Here is a 22411-nt window from a genome sequence, read left to right on the forward strand (position 1 = left end):
AGGAGGAACGAAGAAATAAATAAACTGAACACACACACACACGCTTATACACCGACGTCACAACACAAGAAAAATAACCCTCAGCCCAATGAAGATCCCTCTGAGCTCTCATACAACACATCACACACAAATCTCCTTTCCTTCTTGCGGCAGTTGCAGTCTATCAGGTAGCCGTCTTGTATCCTGGCGCAGTTCCCGTTACCAGTCGGGTAGAGACTATGCCACAACGACGGTTCCTCATAGAGCTGCCCCGCGCTGTCCACCCAATGCCCAGTAAACTTCGTCAGGCCTACAAACCCAAACATCCTGCGTTTTTGAAGCATCATGACTTCATCCTGGGTGCGCGGCGTGTACAGTCTTCCTCCGTACGCCTGGCAGGTCTCGGAGGACTCCTTGTAGTACATCCTGGTGAAGAAGTACAGGACGCGGCGTGTGTGGTGTAGGGCGTACAGACGATACTGCACGCCGGCCATGCTGGTGTCCAACTCTCTAATAGTGTCGTTTGGGAAGACGCGGCAGTCCTTTGTCTCCACGCGGTACAGGAACATCCAGCAATCGGGTAGAATGTCGCAGTGGAGGCTGCATCTGAAATGGGCTGGGTGTTACATGTAGATCGTAGGAAGAGAGAGAGAGAGAGAGAGAGAGAGAGAGAGAGAGAGAGAGAGAGAGAGAATTGTCCTTCCCTTCTGTCTTGTTGAAATTTAATGAGCAATAGTAGTCTTGATGCCTTTCTTCCTCTCTCTTCTCCACTCGGAATTATTGTTCTCCGTACTCCACTCTCCACCTCCCTCATCCTCCTCTCCGTCCGTTCTCTATTCTTTACTCGAAATTTCAATCCTATTTTTCAATTTACTTTTCATCCTATCCTGCCTGGTCTTCAATTTATCTTAGTCTACCTCTTATTCCTCCATTCACTATCTCTTCAACTCCTCTTCCTCCTATCCCGTTCCTTAATTTCCTTTACTGTCTTTAAGTGTTCTGAAATATCCCAGCTCTCTCTATCATAGCCTGTTTCTTCATATTTATCCTCGAGCCCATGCAGTGAAACACTCCATTGCGTATCTGCCTGTCTATCTTATCTTTACATTATCAGAGAGATCCGTGAGTAAACTTCGACGTCAGAGGGGATGTTGTTGATGTTGCTGATGTAGTGGTAGTAACTTCCCGTAGCCTCGCCTGTCGGGTATCGCGCCAGGCAGACCCACGCCCACAGCAAGCCTTCGATCCTCGCTGTCCACCTCATTGTGAAGCTCCACAGGGGGTGAGGATGGGTGTGAGGAAAGGAAGAATTAGTCTGTGCCGTTCTTGTGGTTGGTCGTGGTAGAGTGAAATGTGTGATGCCTTCGTGTGATTATATGTGTGTGTGTGTGTGTGTGTTAGAAACGCATGTGTGTACGCTGCTTAGTAACACACACACATACACACACACACACACACACTGGATTATCATGTACTATATGGATGTGAGCGATGAGATTATTATCATTATTGTTATTATTATTATTATTTAGTTAATCTATTATTATTTTCTTTTTTGGTAATGTTCTCTCTCTCTCTCTCTCTCTCTCTCTCTCTCTCTCTCTCTCCACCTCGTCAAGTAGTGGTTCAAACATTGAAATGGTTCATGAACCACTTGCAGAGTATCGTCACCTGAGAGGTTGAAAATCTTCGAGTCGGCCCCTTCAGTGCCGTGTTTGCTGCCATTGAGGAAGGATCGGTGTCGGTGTGCCCTGTCCTTAACAAGAGTATTCCACCCTCAAACTTGCGGGTCTTCATAATACGGGTAATGAGTAAGTATTTACTTTTATGTTTATGCGTTCATGCTGTTTTTGTGTTAATACGCGAGACTAAAGTGTGTTAAGGATGATTAGCCTAGGGTAGTTTAGCATAGTCACCTGCTTTCCGCGGCCAAGTAGGATTATGCAATAGGTAATTAGTTTAGCTAGTCACGTACTCATTACACTCACCTGTGATCACCTACATGTGTGTATTCCAGTCTAGGGGAGTTAAAATTACTGTTTGTTTTTATTCGTTTTTTCCCTCTACTGTTCTTCCCAACGTCCCTCCCCCTCACCATTTTTCTCTTCCCTTCCTCCCTCCTTTTCCCCACCAGTGTTACCCTTCCCTGATGCTCCCCTTCCTCCTCCTCTCCCTTATTTGCCTTTTCATCCTCATCCCATTCTTTTACTTTATCCCTCCCCGCAAACTGCTGCTCCTTATCCCTCCACCACCTTTTTGCTCCTCGACCCTATCTCCGCTCCCTCTTCATCGTCTACCCCCCCACCTCCTCCTCTTCCCAGTAATAATAGTTTCTTCAAACCCCTCAGACATATTTTTTAACTTTTTACCTTTAATGGGGGAGCGGGGGATCGGAGAGAGAGAGAGAGAGAGAGAGAGAGAGAGAGCATAGGAGGAAATGGAAGGCGTTTGAAGAAAGTGCGTTAATGTTGGTGGCAGGCGATGTAATTGCTCCTAACAAGGGTCTCGCTAGTTCGAAGCGAGACGGACCGCCATTTTCACTTATACACAAACTGCCATTGCTTGGCACATTTAAACGTACAGGCAATACCTCCTGCCAGTGTGGGCCTGTTAGCGTCCCCAGACCTGATGTTCCTGAGGTAAAGGCCTGACTGATAATCACTTGAGCACCGTAGTGCAGTGTGAAGAGTGATGCGCTGTGTGGGTAGGTGGTGCTCAGATGATAATCCATGGATGTCTTTTTTTAACCACGGACACCTTTGAGAATTATTATTATTAAAGGTTTATTGAGTATTATGTCCACATATACATATATACATATTGCACAAAAGAAAAATATACATGAATATACATAATACACAAAGCGGGCACCAGCCCGCAGGTGGGGGAATCTTGGGTCCCGGTGGTGGGCGGTGCGGTGGCGCGGCGAGGAGTGCTGCTCGCCGGTCAGAAAAGGAGCTGCAACCTGTTCAGCGGGGCGGGGGCGCTGCCCTGAGAACTCGCAGCATCAGGTCTGTGGGCGTGTGGCGGACGATGAGGGCAGCCCTGGCCTCGCGGCTGCTGAGGAGATCACCGCCTACAGGATGGGCCGGTGGTGGCGGCGTTGGTCTGAGGGCGGCGGTGGCCGGACAGGACAGCAGGTAGTGCACTAGCGGGTGGCGGCTGTGCCTCCCGCAGTGGTCGCACTCCTGCCCCCGAAAGTCGTCGTACAGCTGTTTCCTGGTGCAGTAGCCCAGCCTTATGCGTTGCAGCAACACGCCTCTCTTGGCGGCTGCGTCGGCAGCCTCGTTGCCTCGTACTCCCACGTGGCTGGGTATCCAGTTGAGCCTCACCCGCCGCCCCTGCGCGGCGAGGCTCTGGAGGCTACCCAGGATGGCGGTGACGAGGCCCACGTTGTCGCTGAGATACGGCTGTTGTAGAGCTTGTAGCCCCGTTCTGGAGTCGGTGTGGAGCACCACGGTGCGCTCCCGCCGGTGTTGAGCGTGCTCCAGGGCCAGCAGGATGGCCACCAGTTCTGTCTGCAGGGTGGAGCAGTGGTCGGGAGTCCTCTCGCACACCTCGGCCCCTCTGGTGATGGCAGCAGCGCCCGTCCTTCCGCTGTCAGGGTCAGCCGAGCCGTCGGTGTAGTACACAACACTGTCTGGCTCGGTGACCTGCGCCATGGCCATGAAGGCGTGCTGCCGCATCTCCTCCACGGCGCAGAGCGCCTTGCTGGCGGGCAGCTGTGTGGCGGAGAACTCTGCCGCGGGTGGCTCCCACGGGGGGTGGGGCGCGGAAGGTGGGGGCAGGGAGGTCCGCCTGTGGCCAGTTCTCCATGCGAGCCAGGTTGTGGGTAGCCAGCGTGCACTGCAGCAGCCACGGGTTGCGGCGGAGAGATTCGGCGCCCTGCGTCCCCGCCAGCCTCAGTCTCCTCTGTGTCACTCCCTCCGCGTCACGCTGCAGCACCCTCGCTACGCGGCAGGCCGTGATCTGCTGTACCCTGGTGGTGAGGGGTACCAGTCTGGTCTCGCTCTGCATGACGCATGCGCTGGACCACCTCGGTGCCCCCAGCATGGTCCTCATTGCGGTGTTTTGTAGCACCTCGATCCGCTCCTGCTGGTTTGGAGAGAGTGCTATGAGGACGGGGGCGCTGTAATCCACCAGCGAGCGAACAGCGTGCACGTAGTACTGGCGCAGGACGGAAAAAGTGGGGCCCGCGCTGATTCGCGTCATGGCCCGCATCACGTTCAGCCTAGACTGCGTCCTCTCCCTCAGGTAGGCGGCGTGGGCTGTGAAGGACAGCCGCTTGTCCACCCACACACCGAGGTACTGGTAGGAGTTGGTCCATGCCAGCTCAACTCCCTGGACGCGGAGCTGCCAGGCTGGGTCTGCCGCCTTCACCATCATGGCCCGGGACTTCTCTGCCGAAATCTTGAGCCCCAGGTCCTGGCATTTCCCGCTGATGAGGTCGAGTGCCTGCTGCGTCCTCCTGAGCTTGTTGCCCCTTCCGGTGACCACGAGGGCGAGGTCATCGGCGTAGCTCAGCAGGACGGTGCCAGCATGGAAAGGCAGTGCCACTAGCTGTTCCATCAGCAGGTTGAACAGTAGGGGGCTGAGGATGCCGCCCTGGGGCGTCCCGTTATCAAGTACCTTGAAGGTCGACCTCAGGCCCTGGAACCTAATCCTGACGCGGCGGCGCTGCAGGTAGTCGCGGAGCCAGGCCAGCAGCCTTCCTCGCACCCCTTTCCGCACGAGTGCGTCGATTCAGATTCAGATTCAGATTCTTTTATTCCACGAAAGTGGTTATTAAGTACATTATATTTCACATAGCTTTACATAAATATGGAGGTCATAAAACTAAACTGTAGATTGAAATATCTTAGTATACTACTAAATGATTAAATTGCAGAATGTTGTCCTCAAAAAATATTAAGAGTATAAAATAATCATGGTAACTAAAATAGTATTTCTACACTAAAGTGCAATGTCTACCTCTAAGTAAAATAAAATACATGAATGTCCTTAAAATTATGTTTAAATGATAATAAGACCATAAAATGCTGGATAAAATATGGGTGTAAAGCTTCATCACTGTGCGTTTTCTAACATATGTCTAAAATATTTATACAATATTTGCAGATTCGAAATGTTTCCTGAGGTTAGTCTTAAAACTGTTTAGATTTTGAGACAGGGTGATGGTGGATGGGAGTTGGTTCCACAACTTAGGACCCAACACAGTGAGGTCCCTGGCACCGCTGTCTGTTCTGGTCCGGGGAACATGCAAGTTGTTTCTTTGTCTAGTTTTACTGTTTGTCACATCATTTACAGTATTAAAAGATAAAAAGGATAGAAAGCCATCAGGATAACATCTTCGTAAAGTTTTATACATTGTTACGCAAATGTCAAACATATGTTTCTCCTTAACCCTGAGCCATTTAAGTTCTTTAAGGAAAGGTGATGCACGGTCATATTTCCTGCCACCTCCCACTGCTACTTTAGCTGCAAAGTTTTGAAGTTTCTGGGCCTTACACAGAAGAGTTTCGTTTGTTGATCCCCACACTTGAATGTAGTAATATATTGTGCTTAATGCAAGTGATTGAGTAACAAGAATTCGTGTGGGTTTATCAAAACATTTACTAATTCGATTTATATACATTAATATGCCTGTCACCTTCTTCTGTAACTCATTTAAATGAACATCAAACAACATATATTTATCAAAATACACTCCTAAATTCTTAACATGATAACTTGGAAGTATGTTCTCTCCATCAAAATGTATGGTAGTGTCAGGAGGAATCTTAGCTAGGAGTTGGCGATTGCCTAGGAAAATACATTGCGTTTTACTTGGATTTAAAAGTAGGCCATTACTCAGAAAATAGCGTTTACATTGTCTTAGAGTTGTTTCAGCATCATTAATGAGTTGTTGGATATTGTTAACTGTGCCTTCGTGTAATATTTGAGTATCATCCGCGTATTGCACTATGAAACCATTAACATGCTCTGACAGATCATTTACATAAATGCCGAACAATAGCGGGCCAAGAATTGAGCCTTGTGGGACTCCATAGTTCACTTTCTGGTCTTTAGATATTGCCCCATTCAAGCGGACAGACATGGCTCTGTTGGTCAAATAATTATCTAACCAGAATTTACTTGTGTTGAGCTTCTTGAATTTATTCAAAAGAATTTTGTGACTAACACTATCGAAAGCTTTGGATAAATCACACAAGGTTAATAGTGATATTTTTTTGTGATCCATATTATTGTATATTTTATTCGTAATGACAGTGAGAGCTGTTTCTGTTGATAGTCGAGGCCTAAAACCATGTTGGAAATTTGAAAGGAGTTTCTTGGTTTCTAAGTAGCATGCAAGTTGATGAGCAACAATTTTCTCTATTATTTTTGACACAATAGGTAACAATGATATAGGTCTGTAATTATTTACAATATTGGTATTACCGGATTTGAAAAGAGGCATGATTACTGCATGCTTCCATTGTGTGGGGTATATGCCTATTACAAGGGAGGTGTTAATGATGCACGTCAGGTAGGCGGCAATGACATAAAGAGCATCCTGCAGGAATCGCAGTGATATACCATCAGATCCAACAGATCGGGTTTTGTTGAGGTGTTTAATTGTCAAAATAACCGTGTTAATGCTCACAGGTTCTGGTCTAAAGTGAAGTGTAGGATCAGTATTAGAGTCATTAAGATTTATTGTTGAATTACTATTAGCTCCAAGTAATTCCTGTGAACGATTATAGGTTGTCTCACCAACACTGAAGAAGAAATTGTTGAATTCTTCTGCTTTTTCCTTTACATTATCAGTCATAAGTGTTAGACTCATTTTTTTGACGAGGAATAATTTCCTTAACGACTTGCCATATAGGAGGTTTTCCCTTTACAATCTATAATCTCTTTTTTATAGTAATTAGATTTAGTTTCACTAATCTTTGTCTTTACAAGATTCTTCTTTGTTTTATATACTTGTTGCAAGAAACTGTTCTGTCTGTCATCTTTGAGTCTAATTTGTGTTTCATTCCTGTCTTTGATTGCATTTCGTAACTCATCATTCATCCAGGGTGTTGGTGGTCTTTTCACAACTTTTGTCACCATCGGAGCGCACATATCCAGACAAAGGATAAAAACTTCGTTAAAAATAAAAACTTGCTTGTCAACGTCATCTGTTAAAAATATATCATTTAAACGATACACGTTATCAAGGAGGAGGGAGGAGAAGATGTCACTGGTGTAATAAGTCAGCTGTCTGAAGGTTTTGGTGACAGGGAGGCGCTTTGGTTTGCTGACTTTAACAGTAACAGAGATGAGGTCATGGTCTGCTATTACTTGGGGTACGACATTATTAGATGCAATACACTGAGGTGTGTTTGTAATGATAAGATCAAGAAGTGTAGAGGTCGAGGAAGTTATTCTTGTAGGTGTGTCTATAATTTGAGTTAGACTGCTATTCTTAATAATCTTGCCAACTTTGTTTCCCTTCGAGAGCAGATCGTTATTAAAATCGCCTAAAATGAAAACCTTTTTGTTTTGCAGACACACCTGTTTGAAAACATCTTGAATGTATTCAAAAGACATAGCCAGCGCCTTAGGGTGACGGTACATACACCCAACTATAATTGAAGGAAATTTCTTACGTTGAACTTTAATCCAGACATGCTCCACTCCCTCCTGCTTTGGTACATCAATATTAATTAAGATAGGGTTTAAAACACTTTTTGCATATATACATGTTCCTGCTCCTCTTCCATTGTCATTTCTAAAAACCTTATAGTTAGGAAAATTTATAAAAATATCTGGAGTATGAGACGTTAACCAAGATTCACTCACGCATAAAACATCAATATTTCTCTCAATGACTAGTAATTTTACTTCGTCCAGACTAGAAAGTAATGACTGAGCATTGATGTGCTCAATGGTCAACTCATCCTTTTTTGGGTAAACAATGTGAGTATAAGCGGCGTCCCTCACTTCATGTCTAGCGGCTGTACCTTCTTCGCCAGTGTCCTATGCGCTGTATTGTCGACACAATTTTTGTTTGTGTCCTAATTGATGGCAAAGACCACATGTCAGTTTATAGTCAAATCTACACGTGGCCTGATGATGGTTAAACTCGCCACAGTTGTAACATCCACGTGTGTGTTTGGTGTTTGTGCGAGTGCACGGCACTGGTTCATATGTGGTGTGACTCTCGTGAGTGTTGTACCATGTGTATGGTGTGGTGTGGTTAGGTGTGGTGTGGTTCTCATGGGTGTTCTGCCCTATGTATGGTGTAGTCGGCTCCACCTCTGCCTGGTATTCATATTCACTAAATTCATATTTGTTAGTGTACTTCTGTTTCTATTTCTTTTATTTTGATCATGATTAAAAGCAGCTGTATTTAGTTGTTGCACTTGGAATACTGGAGTGCGTGCCGCATTGTGTGGGTGCTGTGTCGGTTGTTTTCCCAAGGCGCCAGAGGAACCACCACGCCCGTCGCTCGCACCGCGCCAACCTGCATCTGCCTGCCCCCGCCCTACTGGCGTGGTGGTGGTGGTGGTGGTGGCGGCAGGACACGTTGCGTAGGCAGCGCGGGGACGGCGTAACTCTTCCGGTGGAGCAGTATTGGCGTGATAAGGCACTTGTTGGCCGGGAATACCACGGGCGTGATAACTACCCCGCCGTGTTGTGTGATGGAGGGTGTGTGAGGTGTGTGAGGAGGTGGTGGGCGTGTGTGTTGCTGGCCTTGATACGTTGATGTTTGTGATGTTGTTGTTGCTTCTGTTGTTTTTGTTGATGTTTTCTGGGTTTATGTTGCTTAGGTTTCTTTTGACGTGATCCCAGTTTGAGCACATGTTAAACATAAGACACTGTTTTCTTATGATATCCATCAGTTTTATAACTCCTAATCTATTTAACAAAGAATTTGAATCCTGTTTTAGGTCAAAGCAAAGATCATCTACCTTACCAGTGCCAAGACTGAATGAGGAAACAGTCTCTATAATATTCACACCGTTTGCCTTGCCCCACTTTAGTAAATGTTCATTATACTCTTCCGTTTTTGCATGCATTTCTTCGCACATCGGTGATGGCACTATCTGGCAAACATATATGTTCATGTTGATATTTTTTTCTTTTAGATCACTAATAAGGGCACCTAGATTGTCAAGAATGATTTCTGGAGTTTGATCTTCGAGTAAATCATATGTGCCGTTATATATTACACACTCAGAGGGAGCCTTCACCAATCTTTCCGCCACCCAGCTTCTCAGTAAGTCCATATTTGCCTCGGGGATAGTCCTGACCCGGCAGGAGTCCTGGAGGTCAGAGCGTAACACCCGCCGTAGGTTAGTGTCGCCGAGCAACAGACAGCTCCTAGGTGGTGGTGGTGGCGGTGGTGGTGATGGGCAGGCAGGGTGTACTTCCGCTGAGTGACGGCCACGTGCCCCACAACTGTGTTGCTCCAACTCCGTGACGCGCTGCTGAAGTACTTCTATGGTGTGATAAGCTGCTTTCATTTCAACATTTAATAGTTCCAGTTCCATGTCCTTTGTTTCCAATTTCGCTGTAATCGTGTCGATTTTTCTAGCAATATTATTCATGTCTACACTATCTTTGCCTGGAGAGATGGGAGGCACGAGTGTGAGGTGACACGGATCCGAAGGTGTTTGCCGCACACCCAGCGACAGCCGCAAGTCTGGTATTGGGGTCAACTCAGGCCGCTGGCGGATGGGCGCGGGTGAGAGACCTTGCAGGTACCGTGACATTATGCTGTCACGTAGTCTGTAGTCCCTGATGGGGTGCTGCCAAGGTCCGGTGTAGCGTCAGGGTTCTGTGACAGGGTGCTGCCAGGGTCAGGCGGTAGTGTGGCGCCAGGCTGCTCCGGCAGGGTGCTGCCAGGGTCCGTTGCGGCGCCAGGGGGCTGTGGCAAGGTGTCAGGCGGTGGTTTGGCGCTAGACTGGTCTGGCAGAGTGCTGTCAGGGTTCGGTGTGGCGCCAGGGTTTAGTGACAGAGTACTGCCAGGATCAGGCGGTGGTGTGACGCCAGACTGCTCTGGCATGACGTCGGGATGAAGTGCCTGCTCAGCAGCGGGTGCTATGCTTTGCTTTGCAGGATCAAGAGCTGTTGTCTGCTGTAGTTTATGTATTATCATGTTTCTTCTTCCATACTTTTATCAGTCCAAACTCCCGACATCGTTTTTGTAGATCCGATACTTTGCATTGTTCTAAAAATTCTCTATATGGTAACTGGTACAAAGGTTCACCGCTGGCCTGTGTTGTCATTGTTGCCAGCGTGTATTATACAATGGCACCTGGTTGATGCACATATAAATATATAATACTAGGCAGCTGCGTATATAGGCTTTAGTATGAAGTGGTGAGTGCTGGTTGTCAGGGTGGCGTCGTCGTTTCCTTGGTAACAGTGACGTCACTTCGGTACTCAGTGCGCATGCGCCAACTGAGAAAAATTTGTCAAGGAGGGTTTTGCCCAGAACTTCAAGATTTCACAGGCGAAATATGACAGTCCCAAAACCCGTCACCTTCCAAACTATGCCTATACGCTCTTACGGTACTTATGTGCCTTTTGTGTTGTGCTGACGGGCTGGAGGTACATAATTAGTCCTCACAATCAGGAAAACCGAGGAGTAGGCTCAGCAGAGGTAAACAAAGTGGCCATGAGAGAGAGAGCATGGCGGAGAGAGAGGATGGCGTGAGGGCTGGCTAGCTCGAACGCCTTCTCGAGGTCGATGAAGACGATGACGGCGGGGCGGTGGTCAATTTGGGTCAGCAGGGCGAGGATGCTGTCTGCCGTGCTCACTCCGCGGGTGTAGCCGAACACATGTGGGTGAGAGGGCCCCACGCGCCACTGTAGCCGCGCGAGCACCATCCTCTCAGCCGTTTTGGCCGTGCAGCTGAGGAGAGAGATGGGTCTGATCTTGGTGGGCTCCCTCGGCTTTGGAATCGGCTGAATGTCGGCTTCCTTCCACGCGGGCGGCAGACAGCCCGCCATCCATGAGGCGTTGATGGTGGCCAACAGCGCGGCGTCCCCAGCCGGCCCAGCGTGCGCCAACATGGAGTATGGCACGGGCGGCCGTCCGCCCCCGCTGCCGTGTCGCAGCCTCTCCTCCTAGCCCGCTCCAGCTCTTGAGGGGAGAAGGGCTGGTCAGTCACGTCGGCTTCCTCCATCGCCTCCCTGACAGCCTCGTCGCGGTGTGGTCGGAGCTGCTGCTGGATGCGTTGTGTCTGGGGAGGAAGCTGTTCACTGGAGCTCCGCGTGGTGAACATGGCGGCAAGCCTCTCTGCCTCCTGCTGCGGGTGCGGGGCAGCGCCGGAGGCTGTCCTCACGCTCCTCCACAGCTGGCCTAGAGACGTGTGGTGGCTAAAAGTGGCGCACCACTCCAGCCACTTAGCCTCTCTGGCCCTCAGGGATACCTGCCGTGCGCGGGCCACCACATCCTGTAGGAGTCTTAGGTTGTTGGGGTTGGGGCGCCTTTTGTACAGTTTTCTGTGCTGGTTGACACGGTGGTTGTGCTCGCGCACCTCGTCGTTGTAGTACCACCAGTCTGTCCGGTGGCGGCGGCTCGGGGTGCACCTGGGGATGGCTGCGGTCTGGATGGCCGTCGTCAGGTCCCTCTCCTGCTGATGTAGGTCGGCGGGCGGCTGATAGGCGGCCCACCACTCGTCAAGAGAGGCCTGAAACTTGGTCCAGTCTGCTCTCCTTATGTTCCAGCGTGGGGGCGGGCAGGGTGGGACCGGCGGGGCCACTGGGAGGGTGGTAACTATGACTCTCTTATGGGAAGTAGATACTAAGAGTGCAACCCCTCCCCGTGGGCCCGCTGGATGCTGGAGTTAGGGGGGTTTCCCGCCGCCCCCCTCGACTATTCCACAGTCTACTCTAGCAACTAAGTTGCACTCCCCCTGCTATTTGCAGGGCGCAGCACTGTTTGACTTTGCTTTTTCCTTCCATCACAGTTTCTGATGGAGGGAGGTGCTGCACCCACCACACCACCTGCTTTTTCCTTCCATCACAATTTCTGATGGAGGGAGGTGCTGCACCCACCACGCCACTTGTGGCTGGTGAGCGTTCTCCAACGTGTCCTCATTGTGGCCGATCCTTCAAAAGCTTCGCTGGGAGGAGAGGCCACAAGCGACGTTGTCACCCTGAAGCATATCATGCCGCAGAGGTTCAACGCCTGCAAGCAGCCCCAAAGGCCTGGTGGACCCCCGAGGAGGTAGCCTTGATGGCTGCCTTTGAGAGGGACCATCATTTGGTGGCTGGTGGCCTGAATGAGGCCATCAGGCGTGAGGTGCTTCCCCACCGCACGGTGGAGAGCATCAAGGGTAAGAGGAAGCAGGCCGTGTATAAGGCCGCGCTGGAAGAGGCCTACAGCGCTTCGGTCCCACGACCCTCTACCCAAAGGACTACTAGGTCAAGTGGACGACCAGTCCTGAATCCTGCCTCAACTCCTCCCACCTCTCTTGCCACCATCGACGAGGAGGTGGAGGAGCTTCCATCGGGCATGGTACCACCTCCGGCCCCTGAGGACCCACTGGTCATCCTGGGCAAGACTGTCCAAGACCTTTCGGGCTCGCTGGGTGTCGAGGTTCCGAAGACCGCCGAGGAGGTCCACAACCTGATCGAGACATGGTGCCCCTCTGTCCCCCTGCGGACACTGGCCAGGGGAGGCCGGGCAGGTCCACCGCTCGGCTCCAGGAGGAAGAGGAGATCCTGGGAGTTCGCCCTCTTCCAGGAGGCGTGGAAGAGGGACCGAGGCCAGGCGGCGAAGAGGGTGGCCGCCGGCCTGGGTCCATCGCAGGCGCGAGAGGAGTGGCCAGAAGGGACGCTTGCGTTCTGGAAGGCACTCTTCCAGAGGTGAAGCCCGCAAGGGCCTAGCCCATCTACCTCAGTCGTCCATCCGGGGCTCAGTCACAAGCTACTGGCCCCCATCACTGAGGTAGACATCGAGGCAGCACTGAGGGCTACCAAGACTGGTACGGCATCGGGGCCGGACAGACGCAGGAAGGCGGACGTCTTGGCGCTGGGGTCCGAATGTCTACGGTGGGCCTTCAATGCCTGCCTCTTGATGGGAGACCTGCCGCGCTCGTGGATGAAGGGCCGGACAGTGTTGATACCGAAGGTAGACGTACCGGAAAACCCATCTGACTTTAGACCGCTGACCATCACCCCCATCCTGACGAGGACCCTCCACTGGGTGTTGGCCAGACGTCTAGCAACCGAGGCTCCCCTTCCAGCTGCACAGAGAGGTTTCAAGAAGGAGGAGGGCTGTGCCGCCTACCTCATGCTGTTGGCGCACGCCATCCACCAGGCAAAGACCGGCCCTAGAAACCTCTACTTGGCTTTCTTGGACTTCAAGAAGGCCTTCGATTCAGTGGGTCACCCTGCCATCGAGGCGGCATGCCGACGGTGGGGGACCGGGGATCACTTCGCCTCCTACGTTGCCAAGATATACAGACATGCCTGCTCTGATATCGACGGCACCCCTGTTGGCTTGAGCAGGGGTGTTTTCCAAGGGGACCCTGTGTCTCCTGCCTTGTTCAATATGATGCTCGACTGGGCCCTCTCCGCCCTGCCCAAGGAAGTCGGAGTGGAGGTGGGGGGTGTGAAGCACCAATACCTCGCCTTCGCCGACGACGTGGTGCTACTGGCCGCTACACCGATGGGCCTCAAGAAGGCAGTGGGAAGCCTGACGGCTGCCGCTGCTGGATTGGGCCTTGAGGTAGGGACGGCGAAATGCGCCACCCTTGGAATCAGGGCGGACGGCAAGAGGAGGACGTGGGTCCAGGAGAAGTCAACGTCCAAGTGGATGGCCAGTCTATACGTGCACTCGGCCCCGGGCAGTTTTACCGCTACCTGGGGGTGAGTTGGGACCCCATGGGCAGATGGGCCGTCCCAACTGCTTGTGAAGCTGAACATCGGACTGAGCCGGCTACAGCGGAGCCCCGCGAAACCGCAGCAGAAGCTTTGGGCGTTGATCAATGTGATCGTTCCGCAGCTGCTGTATCCCCTGCTTCACTCCAAGGCCAAGAAGGGCACTCTTAAGCGAGTGGACAGGGATACGAGGAGGTTCGCCAGGCACGCCCTCCATATGCCTCATGATACACCCCTGGGGGTGTTTCATGCCGCCGTAGGGGACGGTGGCCTAGGCATACCATCCATGCTAACCCGCATCCCTCGCTTGAGGGAAGATCTGATGGAGTGCCTCTCGCTCTCCTCTGACCCTACGGTCAGGGAGGTTGCGGTGGCTTCAGCAGCTGCTCCACCTGCCGGCGACAGCTCCTCCCGGTGGAGACAGGAACGAGAGCATTGGAGCGACTCCCTGTACAATGCAGTGGACACAAGAGGACTGAAGGGGATCGGGGACACGCCCATCTCCTCATCCTGGATAAGTGACGGTACGACCCTTATGAGGGGCGGGGATTATGTGAAGGCAGTAAAGCTGCGTTGTGGCTTGCTGGCGACACGCCTCCGCTCCTCTAGGGGTCAGCCACAGCCTGAGATCCACTGCGACCTCTGCTTCAACCGCCGCATCGAGTCGCTCGGGCATGTGCTGCAGCAGTGCCCGGCGGTGGCAGGGGTGAGGACCGCCAGACATAACAGGCTGTTGGATATGTACCTCACTGAACTTCAGCACAAGGGGTATCAGGTTTTGAGGGAACCTGCCATCCTGACCCCGGCCGGGGTCCGGTACCCTGATATTGTGTGCTGGAGAGGGGATCGTTCGATGGTGATCGACGTGCAGGTGGTCGCTGACGCGGCCGTGGGCAGCCTGGACGCCAGTCACCATCTCAAAGTGGAGAAATATAACATCCCCGCGATCCGTGACTATGTTGCCCGTATATCTGGAACACCCCCTGTTGTGTCGACCTTTACAGTGTCATGGCGAGGCTCCGTGGCACTCCCCTCCCTCAACACGTGGGTCTCCCTGGGACTTCCAAAGTCTCGGGTGAAGCTCATGGTGGTGAAGACAATGGAGTGGGGGGTTGCCATATACAGGGACCACAGAAAGACGAGTAGTGCACGTGTGAGGGCCTGATGCCGCCCAAGTGTTATGCGTGTGTGTGTGCGATGGGTGACGCCACCCCCAGGGACCTGAGTGAGTGTGCCTAGGCCCTGGAAAAGGCCAATGAATGAGCGCCTTTGTCGTCCCCGTCTTTGCCATGCAAAATTTTGTAAAATTTTCCTCCAATCTGTGACCACAACACAGCATCAGCGGTTAGATGATGAGGACCCATGCATCCTCCTTTTTTCTTTTGTACATAAGTTAATTTTATTATCTATGCCGCACGGTGCTGTGCTGTGGACCTTATGTTTACACACTGCGTTGTGTAATATTATGTGCATACAAAGTACTATGCTTATTTTGTTATGTTTTTTGAGGCATGTGGGCCGTTTTACGTTATTCTATTCTTTCCCTAGTAAGATGTACTCGGCATTTGTTCTACCCATGTATTGGTCTGCTGACATTTTGTAAGAGGTACAATAAACATGTTTCTTTCAGCCAAAACACTCAGGGTAATGGCAAAGGAGAGAGTAGTACCTGTTGTGCTTATTGCAACTACGGGTGGTGACTACGTTCACCACCCCTTCTTGTTTTACACACTGGTGCTTGGGGCGATAGTGATGACTCTCTTAAAGTTATGGCAAAGTGGTCGCTGGTGAGGGTCGGGTGCACCTGCCACGTAGCGCCTGCCGCCAGGTCACTCGAGACCAGCGTGAGGTCAAGCCTTCCTCCCCGGGTGTGGGTGGCCTCCCCTGTGTTGAGAAGGCACACGTGAGGGATTTCCTTGAGCAGCAAGGCCAGGTGGCGGCCCGTTTCGTTGGCTGGGGACGGTGACTGTAGCATGGGGTGGTGGGCGTTGAGGTCGCCCGCAACCAAGAGACTGGAGTGGGAGGCGAGGGTGAGAAGCTCTCCTGCCTCCAGCTGGTGTCGCTGGCTCCTGTATACGTTATATACCAGGAGCGGGAGACTTCCCACCTGCAGCTCCAGCGCCAGGACCTCCACACCGTCCCCGCAGTTGACTGGGGCTGCAACCCTATGGTGAGGGATTGTGCTCCTCACCAGTGCTGCACAGCCTCGGGTGCCCTCCGCTGTGGGGAGCGAGTGAAGGGTGTAGCCCGCCACCCTCCATTCAAAGTCGGCGGGCGTCAGTGTTTCCTGGAGGAGCACAACGTCAAGGTGCTCCTCGAAGACGGCCTGTAGGACTTGATGTTTCTTGGGTCGCAGGCCCTGCACGTTCCATTGCAGGACTCTGAGCCTGGGGGCCCTGCAGGCTGGTCCGCGTGGGTGGCGCCCTCAGCATATCTCCTCTTCATGTTGGTGGTGAAGGTCTGGTGGTTGGAGGGAGGGGCACAGACGTGGGTCCCTCGAGTTCAGTGGTGGTGGCAGGAGGCCGCACTCATAGATGGCCATGGCCGTCTCCTGGCGGAGGAGCGCGTCCAGATCGTCCCGCCTAGCGGGGACGTGATCAGGGCTGGCAAGCAGCTCCGCCATCAACTGCACCATCCGCGCCACGAGGCAGTTGACCACCGCGCGGGTTTCTTCGCTGAGACAGGCGGGCACCCCGTGGAGAGGATCGCTCGGGACCATGGCTCTCCTCTTCACCGTTGTCGGTGCTGGGCCTGTCGTCGCACGGGCGGGGGCGTCGCCGGGAGGGTCTCTCCCTTGTGTGACGCTGCTCGGGTGGTGGGGCTTGGCTCTAGCATGCTTGGTAGGGGTGCTACCTGAGCGAGTGGAGGGGTGGGCGGAGGGGGTGCGGCTCTCCGTGCCTATGGCTGGAGGCTGTACCTCGGGTCGGCGGTGAGGGGGTTGCTGGTTAATCCCTTCCGGTCTTGCCGCTGGCTGGGACGGGGGTGGGGGGGGTGGCTGAGGGGGCCTGCCGCGGGACCCAAGCTGACCTGACTGGAGGTGGGGCGGGTGCAACGGGATCTCGCGCTGACCTTCCTGGCTGGCCACGTGGTGGATACTGTTGCTGCTGGGGCTGAGCGACCTGTTGCCGGGGCTGCCCATGCGACGCTTTATGGCGACGTCGACGTTGCCGCCTTGGTGGCGCCTGAGACTGCTGTTGTTGCTGCTGGCGTGAACGGGGCATCCTACGGAGCCTCTCAGGGCACTGGGGGTTCCACGCGTGGTGGTTTTTCCCACAGTTTGGGCACCTGGCGGTGGTTGCCTTGTTGGCCTTATGGCGGGCGATGCACTCCTCCGTCGGGTGGGGCAGGCTGCACACGCCGCACCTGGCGGCATGTTCGCACCGCGCCAGCAGGTGGTTGTACCGTTGGCACCTATAACATCTTACAGGCTCACCTTGGTAGGGGCGCAGGGAGTATCTGCCCCAGCAGCCGAGATCCAACTTGGCGGGCGGCGGCCCCACACACACAAGTAGCACCTGTCTCGTGGGCAACTTGTCCCTCCTGGAGGTCAGATGCTGGGCGGAGGTCACCTGAGGGTGAGCCTCTACCGCCTCGAGAGGCAGGTCGAGCGGGTAGCGCTCCAGCACCACTTTGTGCCTCTTTACGCTTGGGTCGAGGAGGAGCACCCTGTTTCCTTCCTCCGCGATGCGGCGCAAGAGTGCCGTGGAATCCTCGTCCTTGGGCGTGACCACGTGCTCACACTTGAGATTAACCCTTACCTGTATCCGAAGGGTCGGATACTCCCTCTCGAGGGCAGAGATGGCTCGGTTAGAGTTCTCGTATTCGCCCAGGCTGCCCAGCTTGAACTTGGGCCTCGGGGGCTGGTGGCGGCGAGCTCGGCTGGTCGTGACGGTAGTCCATCCTTGCTCCTCACCGCCGTCCTGCTGCTGCTGCTGCACCACGTCGCTGAAAACGGAGAGGTCGAGTGGGGCCCAGTCCGCTTCGGTAGCGTTGTCCTCCTGCCATGAAGGCTGGAGGCTGCGGGTGGCTCGCTTCGGTGAGCGCTCATCACTGCTGCTGTCCTCCAGCAGGTTACGGGCCGCTTTCTTGGGTGTGGAGCACTTTAGGGATGCTGAAGAAGAGGATGCTCTTGCCCTCTTCCCTGAACCGTTGTTCAGCACTAGCACTTGGTCACTGTTGAATGCCATGGCGATTGAACGAGGCGGGAACGGCACACGTGGTATTTAGGGTAGGTCAGAGGGAGCGTGGCAGCGACCACGTCCGACCCTGACCGTGGCCCAGTCGTGACTGGAGAATCTGGTGAAAATTATGGATCACCTCCCAAGAAAAAACTATATATATATATATATATATATATATATATATATATATATATATATATATATATATATATATATATATATATATAAACATTGCATGCAATGAATATCGTATAAATATGTAAACACACACAAAAAGGTACTTAAGCCTTCCATCACCTGAATCTCATGCGCATTATATTTCTGCCCAGAATTATGCCAAATCTATCCTTCAACTAGCCAAAAACTCCTTTATTAATAGAAAGTGTCAAAATCTTTCAAGATCTAACACCCCTCGTGACTTCTGGCATCTAGCCGAAAATATCTCCAATAACTTTGCTTCTTCTTTCCCTCTTTTATTTCAACCAACGGCACCACTGCTATCACCTCTATCGCTAAAGCTGAACTCTTCGCTCATACCTTTGCTGAAAACTCTACCTGGGATGATTCAGGGCTTGTTCCTCCCTCTCCTCCGTCCTCTGACTACTTCATGCTACCTATTAAAATCCTTCACAGTGATGTTTTCCGTGCTCTCGCTGGCCCAAACCCTCGGAAGGCTTATGGACCTGATGGGACGCCTCCTATTGTAATCCAAAACTGCACCTCCGTGCTTGCACCTTGCCTAGTCAAACTCTTTTATCTCTGTCTGTCAACATCTACCGTTCCTTCTTGCTGAAAGTTTGGCTACATTCAGCCTGTTCCTAAAAAGGGTGACCGTTCTAATCCCTCAGACTACCGTCTTGTTGCTTTAATTTCCTGCCAATCTAAAGTTTTTGAATCTATCCTCAACAGGAAGATTCTTAAACATTTATCACTTCACAACCTTCTATCTGATCGCCAGTATGGGTTCCGTCAAGGCCGCTCTACTGGTGATCTGGCTTTCCTTACTGATTTTTGGTCATCCTCTTTTAGAGATTTTGGTGAAACTTTTGCTGTTGCCTTGGATATAAAAGCTTTTGAAAGAGTCTGGCACAAAGCTTTGATTTCCAAACTACCCTCCTACGGCTTCTATCCTTCTCTCTGTAACTTCATCTTAAGTTTCCTCTCTGATCGTTCTATTGCTGCTGTGGTAGACGGACACTGTTCTTCTCCTAAATCTATTAACAGTGGTGTTCCACAGGCTTCTGTCCTGTCACCCACTCTTCTTCTGTTATTCATCAATGATCATCTAAATCAGACTTCTTGTCCTATTCACTCCTACACTGATGATAACACCCTGCCTTTTTCCATATCTTTTCGTAGACGTCCAACCCTTCAGGAAGTAAACAGTTCACACAGGAAAGCCACAGAACGCCAGACTTTGGATCTCTCTAAAAAATTTAGTAAACTTAGCAGTGTTCAATGCCTCATAAGCTCAATTCCTCCATCTATCAGCTTGACACAACCTTCCACACTCAGTGACACTCAACTGTCCCCTTCTTCTACACTGAACATCCTCAGTCTGTCCTTTACTTATAATCTAAACTAGGAACTTCACATCTCATCTCTAGCTAAAACAGCTTCTATGAAGTTAGGCATTCTGTGTCGTCCCTGCCAGTTTTTCTCATCCCCCCCAGCTGGTAACTCTGTACAGGGGCATTATCCATTCATGTACAGAGGAGTATGCTACACATGTATGGGGGGTTGAACTCGTACTGCTCTTTTATACAGGGTGGGATCAAAAGCGGTTCGTCTTATCAATTCAACTGACTGTCATTCACTCACAGATAGCTTACCAATTTTTGTAATGATGAGCATAAGGATGTGAATTAAGTCCAGATAAAATCCAATAAGTTTAATGTTTTGTACTACTTCCACAGATCATCCCCAACAAGATCTATGCTACATTATTCTTGATCAAAACATCTGTACCCAAATTTAGAAGATGGAAGACAACTAAGTACGGAAACAAACGTAGAAGAGTTTGTACAGAGAGGAATATGCAGTGCAATAGAACTGGAGGTACTGATGGATAACTTTAATGCTGCTGTGTAGAAGATAACCGCAATAGAATGCTCTGGAAATGTGACCATGCCCAGGAACCTCATCTCTGCTGCCACCCTTTGCAGCAATATTACTCAGACATATATTGGCAATTTGTTATCATGTGCACTTGGTTTGTAGAGAGATTCTGTAAGTGAAAACAATTCTCTTCCCTCCCTCAGACCTGTATGTTCCCCCCCCTCCAAGAACATTTACAAACCATGATTGCACACAGTAATAAATAATTATATGCCACACCCTACATCTCTGCAAAAAGTGGTAGCTGAGACAAGGTCTGTTCAGTCACACTTCATGAGCATATTCCACTACTGCTGCTTCTTTATATTTCAGCACTAAGCAAATTCCATAAGCACTTCAAGCTTTATCACACACTGCAATTTGATTATTCCTCTCCATTCACATGTGCACAAACTCCACAGGAATAGAGAAGAGAAGAGAAGAGAAGAGAAGAGAAGAGAGAGAGGAGAGAAGACCTTAATCACCACTTGGTGACAAGGGCCTTCATGGAGCTCACAGCAGTGCAGGGACTCAACAATCATGTGGACTTTCCTTCACACCAGTGTGGAGGCTCTCCCTGGATCCAGTGCTGATGGACCTGCCTCAAAAACGTGTTCAGTGCTGCCCTCTTGACTGTGTGGGCAGCTCTGACCATCATGCTGTGCTTGCAACTGTCAGTGTTGCCCTGGTGTGTGACGAGGATCATCAGTGAGTCACCTGGCTGTGGGACCGCACCAACTGGATGGCTATGTGGCAGGCCCCCTGACCTTGACAGACTGGGAAGCAATATTCACCGGGGACCTGCACCATGACACCACTGTCCTCTGCACACTGCAGCAGCAACGCATGCCACCAACCAAAAGCATCATCCCTGGTTCGGGTACAGGTGCAAGATTGCTGCTGAGCAGAAGTACAAAGGCTGGATGCAGTACATGAAGCACCCCACACAGTGTGTAACAAAGCATGACACAAAAGGATGTGCAAGATCATGACAAAGACAGTAAAGTGGGCCAAGGTAAGGTGGGAGGTGGATATGAGGCGGAAGCTGGTCTCCAACCAAGTTGATGCCAAGCATTGGTGGGGATTAGTAAATGAGAGGCAAGGTGTCTCCTCTCCTGAACACATCCCCGCCCTGAGGAAGCCTGACAGGGATATGGCTGTCTCCAGCCAAGATAAAGCAGATCTCCTAGCCTGCCAGTTTGCTGAAAAAAATGAGAACTCCAGAGCCAGACAGGCAACTGCCTGCCCTCCCCTGCATCACTGCCTTGAGACAGGAGGGCATTGCCATCTCGGAGGATGCCATCAGAAGATACCTGAGGGATGTTAACACCAGGAAGGGCCCTGGTCCTGACGGCGTGACCCGACATCTACTCAAAAAGTGTGCTGATGAACTTGTTGGCCCTCTAGCACAAATTTTTTTGCTGCTGTTTGCAGTGAGGGGTCTGGCCATCACTATGGAAGGAGGCACGAGTCACACCCATGCATAATATGAAGTCGAGGTCTGAGCCAGGTAACTACCGGTCATTCTCGCTCCTCTCAGTACTCGATAAGATCTTCAAGAGGATCATAAGTGAGAAACTCACCGAATACCTCGAGCAGCACCAAATATCTCGAGCAGCGCCACCTGCTGTCACCAAAGCAGTTTGGCTTCAGAAAAAGCTGCTCCATCTCAGACCACCTTCTCCTTTCTAAGGCCTGGCACGACCCTTGGTACTGGCCATCCCTCCCTGGTGATTACCCTCGACATAGCTGGAGCCTCTAACTGTGTGTGACATCGAGGCCTGATAGCAAAGCTCGAGCAGCTCGGCGTCGCTGGGGAGCCACTCCACCTGTTCTCTAGCTACCTCATGGGCAGATGTCTCCGGGTGGTGGTGCATGGACATACCTCAGCCAGCTACCAAGTACAGGCCTCTGTTCCACAAGGATCCGTCCTGGGACCCACGCTGTAGAACATCTACCTAAATGACATCGTACAGGGCACCCCCACAGCCTGTGCCTACACTGACGATTGTACTCGCTCTTAATCCTACTCAAGGGAAGTAGTACAGGATGTGATAACCTCCGTCAACAGACAGCTGGACAACGTGATGGCCTGGGGAGAGAGGTGGCAAGTCAAGTTTGCCTCCCAACAAAACCTAGGCCATGGTAAGTAATATCACGTGTTGGGGAGGGCACGGACCAGCTGCATGGAAGGCTGAGGCTCAGGGAAGATGTCATTCCTCTACAGGACAGCAACGGCATTCTCCGTGGAGATTGACTCTGAGCTGTGCTCAGAGAAGGTGGCC

General features: G+C 51.4%; 2 protein-coding genes and 2 long non-coding RNA genes across 4 annotated transcripts in view; 1 reads left to right on the plus strand and 3 right to left on the minus strand.

Moving 5' to 3' along the window:
- LOC135110259 (uncharacterized) lies at nt 1–1243 on the minus strand. Its single transcript, XM_064022389.1, has 2 exons — nt 1086–1243; nt 1–585 (listed from the first exon to the last, which is right to left on the minus strand). The coding sequence occupies exons 1-2, from the start codon at nt 1241–1243 to the stop codon at nt 81–83; spliced, it is 663 nt and encodes a 220-aa protein (XP_063878459.1). The 3' UTR covers nt 1–80.
- Nucleotides 1128–21018, plus strand: LOC135110261 (uncharacterized). Its single transcript, XR_010273170.1, has 4 exons — nt 1128–1261; nt 1640–1790; nt 19946–20087; nt 20549–21018. It is a non-coding gene; the product is annotated as an uncharacterized LOC135110261 (long non-coding RNA).
- Nucleotides 11734–18125, minus strand: LOC135110258 (uncharacterized). The gene is made up of 2 exons (XM_064022387.1): nt 12027–18125; nt 11734–11967 (listed from the first exon to the last, which is right to left on the minus strand). The coding sequence occupies exon 1, from the start codon at nt 18033–18035 to the stop codon at nt 16794–16796; it is 1242 nt and encodes a 413-aa protein (XP_063878457.1). The 5' UTR covers nt 18036–18125; the 3' UTR covers nt 11734–11967; nt 12027–16793.
- The window catches only part of LOC135110260 (uncharacterized), a 9210-nt gene continuing 6704 nt past the window's right edge, over nt 19906–22411 (minus strand). Inside the window, exon 4 of the long non-coding RNA XR_010273168.1 lies at nt 19906–22411. This exon is cut by the window's right edge and continues 547 nt beyond it. This is a non-coding gene — a long non-coding RNA (uncharacterized LOC135110260).

The sequence above is a fragment of the Scylla paramamosain genome, chromosome 20 (genome assembly GCF_035594125.1).
Source record: "Scylla paramamosain isolate STU-SP2022 chromosome 20, ASM3559412v1, whole genome shotgun sequence".
In the NCBI taxonomy this organism is placed as follows: domain Eukaryota; kingdom Metazoa; phylum Arthropoda; class Malacostraca; order Decapoda; family Portunidae; genus Scylla; species Scylla paramamosain.

Bases quoted from the DNA above. Each gene is read 5' to 3' on its own strand.
- LOC135110259 (XM_064022389.1), bottom strand. From the start codon at position 1,243: ATGAGGTGGACAGCGAGGATCGAAGGCTTGCTGTGGGCGTGGGTCTGC. The intron at 586-1,085 runs GTAAAGATAAGA...AGCCCATTTCAG, and splicing joins TCACGGATCTCTCTGATAAT to ATGCAGCCTCCACTGCGACA.
- LOC135110258 (XM_064022387.1), bottom strand. From the start codon at position 18,035: ATGGCATTCAACAGTGACCAAGTGCTAGTGCTGAACAACGGTTCAGGG.